The sequence below is a fragment of the Littorina saxatilis genome, linkage group LG5 (genome assembly GCF_037325665.1).
Source record: "Littorina saxatilis isolate snail1 linkage group LG5, US_GU_Lsax_2.0, whole genome shotgun sequence".
Classification (NCBI taxonomy): Eukaryota; Metazoa; Mollusca; class Gastropoda; order Littorinimorpha; family Littorinidae; genus Littorina; species Littorina saxatilis.
The window spans coordinates 46714083-46721582 of NC_090249.1; the positions used below are offsets into that span (position 1 = coordinate 46714083).

General features: G+C 44.6%; 2 protein-coding genes across 2 annotated transcripts in view; one reads left to right on the forward strand and one right to left on the reverse strand.

Annotated features, from left to right (window-relative positions):
- Nucleotides 1–425, forward strand: part of LOC138967778 (uncharacterized) — a 9266-nt gene extending 8841 nt beyond the window's left edge. The window contains exon 4 of the mRNA XM_070340433.1: nucleotides 336–425. Within this exon, the coding sequence (XP_070196534.1) occupies nucleotides 336–425 (90 nt within the window). The remainder of the gene's footprint in view (nucleotides 1–335) is intronic.
- LOC138967254 (toll-like receptor 2) overlaps nucleotides 38–7500 on the reverse strand; it is a 7843-nt gene continuing 380 nt past the window's right edge. Inside the window, exons 1-3 of the mRNA XM_070339776.1 lie at nucleotides 5477–7500; nucleotides 1823–1998; nucleotides 38–990 (exon numbers count right to left, since the gene is read on the reverse strand). The exon at nucleotides 5477–7500 is cut by the window's right edge and continues 380 nt beyond it. Coding sequence (XP_070195877.1) covers nucleotides 474–990; nucleotides 1823–1998; nucleotides 5477–7500 — 2717 coding nt within the window. The 3' untranslated portion in view covers nucleotides 38–473. The remainder of the gene's footprint in view (nucleotides 991–1822; nucleotides 1999–5476) is intronic.

Here is a 7500-nt window from a genome sequence, read left to right on the forward strand (position 1 = left end):
ACACATGTGGACCCCCCCCCCCCCCCCCCCCCCCCCTCCCCTCCAACATACACACCTATTGACAAACGGAGAGCCAAATAACTCGTAAATGTTCAAATGTGCATGCAAATGTAATCTTATATAGCAAATGCACATATATTACAGAACAGTTTATGTCCCTTTATCCTTGGATTGTTTAAGGGCACACTCCTCGTGAAAACCGTTCGGCACGCCATCTGAGATTTTGCCACTAGTGGCTTTTTAAGAAATAAATCCATCAAACAAAAAAATCCATTGTGCAATAGTCTTCGTGAAGTAAACGTCGTTTAATTGATTTGAGGCTTTAGCCGCTACAGGTTCCCGTCATTCCATCACCACCACCGCCACCACCATCACCACGAGCAGTGTCCGTCAAAGCGACCGTCAAGCGTGCCCACTTCAAATGAACTAAAGCTAGTGGAAAGTTGGTTGAAAGTCTGTCATTCGAAAAGCACTTAACCTTGGCTGCTACAGTTTCCAGACGATCTACCACTGCCGCCGCCACCACCCCCATCACCACGACCAGCGTCCGTCAAAGCGAGCCTCAAGCGGGCCCAGAAGGAGTGCTGGGCGTCAGAAGCCCGGTCCGAAGCCCGACCAGAAGCCCAGTCCCACTGGATGTAGGTGGTGGTGTTGAGCACCGCCATCATGGTGGGCGTCAGCTGCCCGCTACACGTGACGTCATCCACACACGTCACCAGCAGCGTGTCACCGTGCTCGATGACGTGGGTCAGACACAGCGCCAGCTCGAACTGACACCACTGGCTGCGGGCAAAGTGTCTGGAGAAGACGGTCAGCACGTGCCGGCTGTCGTGCACGCTGTGGTAGATGTTGTCCACGATGTTGCGACCCGGCGTGAAGTCTCGCTGGTGAACGCACAGTCTCAGGCCCTGTCGGACCTCCAGCTGTGGCACCAGGTGGTGTCGGACCCACAGCACGTCCTCCTCGGCGTACGACACGAACACGTCGTACCTGGAGCAAGGATAGAAACACAGGACGTTAAGAGTATTGTAGACCCAGCCGGGCCTCTAAACCAACGGTCTCGGATAGCATGAAAATGCTGAAGAGACGATAAAGAATAATAACCTCTAAACTAACTCTATGACTACTTCACACCAACCTCCAGCTCTTGTGCCTTGGTGGCTAGGAGCTCGAGCACAGCCAAACCTCCTTCGGCGCGGCCCTTTTTAATTTATTTTAAAATCATCTAAAGCCGGGGCAACACCCGGGAACATGCTCCTTATGGTTTATCCGTGAGGGCGTTAAAAACATTTATCATCAGTGTTCAGAGTAGATCATTTCATCAATGGTTACTTTTTTTCATATTTTTTTCGGATGCACAAGCAATATTGCGTACGTATATATATCGTCCGCTTTCTTTGACTTTCAGACATTGGCTAAGCCAGAAATGTTAATCACGCCTTTGCTGAAATGATCTCCTGAAACCCCTGCAGAAGCAATATTGTGTGCGTATTTTGTCCGCTTTCTTTGACTTACAGATATTGAATAACCAAAGGGAAGTAATCGCTATTAATGCATACGACATGTGTAATAGAGTAAGCGAGAGTTGTACGGAACCTTTTCTCCTGGCACCTGAGAGAATAACAAGCATTGAAATGAACAAGCGACTTTCATCCTCTAGCCAATGATTTAAACCAGAAATGTTAATCACGCCTTAGTTCAAATGATCTGCTTAGGCCCCTGACCTCAGAGAAGGCAAAAAGCTCTTTAAATGTTGTACTTTTACGTAAGGAACAAAGGTAAAGAGGCTTAGAGAAATAGGAAGAAGAGAAAGAAGCTTTACCGGAAGTAGTCGGCCGGAAGCCCGGCATTGCGACCTTTGCCCCGGAAGACCTCGTAGAGCAGGAGCCGGATGTGCCAGCGGTAGCGGAAGAAGACAGCCACCAACGTCAGCATCAAAATCAGCAACGTCACCACCACCATCGTTATCACGCTGACGTCATGGCTCAGCAGACACACCTGGAAACACGTTGCGGTTGATTGACCCAGACATCTTTTCTTCATCGATGGATGGTAATTTTGTAATCAGGACATGCAAATCTTAGCGCCACTACTGGAATTTCATCTTATTATGAAAACAAGTCGCGTAAGGCGAAAATACAACATTTAGTCAAGCTGTCAAACTCACAGTATGAAACTGAACGCAATGCAATTTTTCAGCAAGACCGTATACTCGTAGCATCGTCAGTCCACCGCTCGTGGCAAAGGCAGTGACATTGACAAGAAGAGCGGGGTAGTAGTTGCGCTGAGAAGGATAGCACGCTTTTCTGTACCTCTCTTCGTTTTAACTTTCTGAGCGTGTTTTTAATCCAAACATATCATATCTATATGTTTTTGGAATCAGGAACCGACAAGGAATAAAATGAAAGTGTTTTAAAATTGTTTTCGAAAATTTAATTTTGATCATAATTTTTATATTTTTAATTTTCAGAGCTTGTTTTTAATCCAAATATAACATACTTATATGTTTTTGGAATCAGAAAATGATGAAGAATAAGATGAACGTAAATTTGGATCGTTTTATAAAAAAATTATTTTTTTTACAATTTTCAGATTTTTAATGACCAAAGTCATTAATTCATTTTTAAGCCACCAAGCTGAAATGCAATACCGAAGTCCGGCCTTTGTCGAAGATTGCTTGGCCAAAATTTCAATCAATTTTGTTGAAAAATGAGGGTGTGACAGTGCCGCCTCAACTTTTACAAAAAGCCGGATATGACGTCATCAAAGGTATTTATCGAAAAAAAGAAAACATAGTCCGGGGATATCATTCCCAGGAACTCTCATGTCAAATTTCATAAAGATCGGTCCAGTAGTTTAGTCTGAATCGCTCTACACACACACACACGCACAGACAGACACACACACATACACCACGACCCTCGTCTCGATTCTCCCTCTATGTTAAAACATAGGCAATTTGCTTTCACCCATTTCAAGGTTTGTTGTTGTTTGTTGTGTGTGTTTTAAAACATCAGAAATTGTGAAAGAAATAATTGAAAGTCAGCAGAGACTTTCTTCCGAGATTTATTAATTCTCTTAGCAGAGATAGAGAAAGTATCCCTTCGAGCTTCACAGACAGCCTATTGGGAGCATCAGACCCTCCTCAAGGGGGACCGAGATTTACAGAGCACAGTACCTTTGTGGGGAACGTATCGCAAGGTAATCTAGTCCTGAGGAGGACCATTGTATTTGTACCTAGACCAGACACGTGTTTCGACACTATTGTGTCTCATCAGTGGCCAGGTGTGTCTCATCAGTAGTCAGGTGGTACTGATGGCGAGAGTTGTCAACCCATGGTATCCAACTAAGAAGCAAACCATTCTCTGAATGGTAGCTTCTGTTGGCATGGGAGACTACCCTCATCTGACAACCCCAAGAGGATATCTGTGAAGGGAAACACTTTGATTTAAGGCCAAAGTGTAGAATTGATATTTATTAAGAAAGAATTTAGAAATTTAGACAAGTTTTAACCAAGAAATTAGGTTAAAACAAGGGAAATTTGAAAAAGCCTAAAGGGAGGTAACTCTGTACCAGCCTGCAGATCCAGAAATGGATACGCGAACAAGTTAGATCTAATTTTGAAAAGGTTAAACAGGAAAAGCGGTCAACTTTTCACTGCTGTTCAACACAGGACTTGGTAAAGAAGAAGTTTTCTGCTTTATTCAATTGGATCGCTTTAAAGGCGATGCAACTTTCACGGTGACCACATTATAAAACATCAGAAATTGTGAAAGAAACAATTGAAAGTCAGCAGAGACTTTCTTCCGAGATTTGTTAAAATCTCTTAGCAGAGATAGAGAGAGAAGTAAGTATCCCTTCACAGACAGCCTATTGGGAGCATCAGACCCTCCTCAAGGGGGACCGAGATTTACAGAGCAAAGTCCCTTTGTGGGGGACGTATCGCAAGGTAATCTAGTCCTGATTATATGAATATGAAGAATATATATACAGAATTCAAGAAACTCTTTTTCCTCTGCACCACTCCACAGAATATATACAGAATTCAAGAAACTCTTTTTCCTCTGCACCACTCCACACAATGAAGGCTGGAAAACTTTTTAAAACTTAAAAAAGCTTATTTAAACAACACAATAAAAAGTCCAAAACCAAGCCAGAATGTCGCATCTTTTTAAATCCAAATTTAAAAAAAACCATATATATATGTGTGTGTGTGTGTGTGTGTGTGTGTGTGTGTGTGTGTGTGTGTGTGTGTGTGTGTGTGTGTGTGTGTGTGTGTGTGTGTGTGTTTTGTAACTAAACATGTCAATGTTTCTTCAGGAAATATTTAAAATCTACTCAAAAAGGTCACATTGTCATGACAATCGGCTTTCATAAATTACTTCATTAGTTTTGGCATGGCGTTTGTTTGTTTGTTTGTGTGTATTGCAAATTTTCGACTCTTTAGAATTAACGGTACGGCAGTTTTATTTGAAAAAACTGGCTTGATTGGATGAAAAATGCTTTGACAAAAGCAACAGGAAAACAGGATTACCGTCATTGCTTACAAATCCTTTGTTCTTTGTCTAATTGGAAGTTGTATGTCTTCCTAAAGAAGCTTTCATTGTCATACAATCATTTTTTCCCGTTTCCTGAGAACAACCGATTTATTTTTCAATGTCACAATCGTCTTTCTTCTTTTCTGTACATAGCTGATTTGTTTTATTTCCGTTTTCCGGGACTGATCATGTAAAAATGTCCTATTTTTCTGTAAATAGCTCGTTTTCAATTTCTCTATCACAAAGACGGTGACATCTGCCCACACCCATTGTCAAAACAAAGAGCACATTTTTAAACTAAAAGTAGTATTTGTGATTTTAAAAGATCCACCAAAAGTAATAATAAAGACCCGAGGTTTCGTGCTAGTCAGGCCATTGCTACGTATTTCACTTGATGTAATTTGATTCACAACACTTGTTGCATAAAATGTCATTTTTGTTTCAACTTTTGTTAGTGTCGGATTTAAGTGTCAATTAATTTGGGACGTGGTCACAACATTTCAGAATACTGACAACCTTTGTCAATTCTGCACAAAAAAAACCGCACGGATCCGAGTCTCAAAAGACCGTTTCATACTACTACCTAATTTTTTGCCTTAAAAAGAATCAAAATTCTGTTAATATACATGAAATGCCTTTATAAGATAAATGAAATCTAACCAGGATTAGAGAGAGAGAGAGAGAGAGAGAGAGAGAGAGAGAGAGAGAGAGGGAGAGAGGGAGGGAGAGAGACATACAGACACAGACAGACACAGACAGACGGACCGACAGAGAGAGAGAGACAGACAGACAGACAGACAGACAGACAGACAGACAGACAGACAGACAGACAGACAGACAGACAGACAGACAGAGACAAACAGACAGACAGAGACAGACAGACAAGAACACACAGACACACAGACAGAGATCGTCAAAGTACACGTAACTACACTCACCTGCGGATTTATAGTGAAGTCTGTGACGGGCACGCCAGGCATGTTACGACACATATACCTGGTCCACGAGTTGTTGAACACCGTGTGGTTCGCTGCCCGCAGCCAGTCGCGGAACCACAGCAGGTCGCAGTCACAGCGGAAGAAGTTGCCGCTCAGGTCCAGGTGACGCAGACGTCCTCGCACATCATTGCTGAAGGTGTCGCTACTGACGGTGGTGATCCTACTGTTGCTGACATCCAGGTGAGTCAGGTGCCTCAGATGGTCAAACACGCCCTCGGGGATCTGGGGGAAGAAGTTGCGGTGCATGGTGATGGTGGTCAGATCGGGGAACGGGGCGAACGTGCCGGCCGTGATCTCGTCCAGGTAGGTGTTGCCGATGTACACGAACTGCAGCGCCTTCAGGTGGCCGAACAGCTGGATGAATCTATCGTTGGTGAGGTAGTTCTGCTCCAGCTGCAGGAAGCCTAGGTTATGGAGACCATTGAAGGCGTCCTTGGTCACGTTTTCGATTGTAAAGTCCACGTAGTTGTACATGAGCGAAAGGAATTTGAGTGCGGTGTTGTTGAAAGCGTAGGCTTGAATGGAGGCGAGGTGTAAACGTTCCAGGTGTAAGCAGGTGAGACTGGGGAAGTATTTTAACGTAAACATGTTGGTGACGAGATTCACGATGGGATTGGATCTGATGTCAAGCACACGCAGGCTTGGGAAGCACACATCTATAGACAGCTTCGTGATTCTGTTGTCAGTCAAGTTGAGCCTTTCAAGGCGAGGGTATATTGGGCGTGTATTGAAACAAGATTTGGGAAAGTCGTACAGGTCGTTGTGTTTAAGGTCCAGGTCCGTCACATTCTCCAGCCCATCGATATGCTCCGTGCTGATGTAACGCATGTCGTTATCCGCCAGTGACAAGACCTGCAGCGCCCCTAGCGACTGAAACGTGGTGGCGTTCCAATGACGCAATCCTAGTCTGTTGAGGTTGAGCTGCTTTAGACTGTGCAGCGGGTACTGAAAGAATGCGTCCTTGGGGAGGGTGACGGCGTAGGCGTTGCTGAGGTCCAGCACGTGCAGAGAACTCACGTTAAACACAGCCGCCATGGACTTGGACAGGTCCAGGAAAATGTTGTCTTTCATGATCAGCACGGACAGGTTGGTGAGGAGGCTGAAGGCGTCGTCATGGAGTTGGCGCAGGTCGTTGTGGCCGATGTCCAGATAGCGGAGCTTAGGAACGCGCTGAAAGAAGTCGGAGCTGTTGATGCTGTTCACGCCGTTGAAAGAAAAATCCAGCACAGTGACGTTAGCGGGCAGCTTGGGGATCTGTTGTAGAGAGTGGTCATGTCCCGAGCAGTTGGCAACATAGTCGTTCTCGCCAAAATCACAGCAGCAGCAAAAATTGCCGTGCCCGCAGTGGTGAGGGGAGATGAGAGTTTCCAAATCGCGACTGCTAGTCCCAACACTGCAGTCAGAATGACGCGGACAGCTGTGTCCAATATCTTCCAGTTTCTGACTGTCCCACAAATCTCTAGCCATCCCATCGCCAGAACTATTGCTGTCTGGTCCCCTGCACCAAATATCGGGTAGGAAACCTGAGCTGTCTCCATCACCGACTGGGCTGCTTTGAAGCGCATCATCATTTACAACAGAGGTTTTCCGAAAAGAATCTCCACTTTTGACTATGCTGTTTTGAAGAGCACTTCTGTTGTCAACTGAGTTGTCCGGAATTACACGTTCATTACCAGCTGAACTGTCTTGAAAAGTATCTCCATTATGAACTCCGTTGTCCTGAGTGACTCCATTATGAAATGCGCCGTACCGAAAAGCACCTCCATTTTTTACTGAGCCATCAGGAGGAAAACCTCCACTTCCAACTGACTTGTCCTGAAGTGCAGATGTGCGCTCATGGAAGTTCTTTTCACTGTGAGATCCATCTGGCTCGGAGTTTGGCAAGCGAGAAAACAGACTTTCTGGCGCGCAAATGGTCTGTTTCAAACACAAAGGAAAGCAGAGGTTCACCACAAACAAAAACC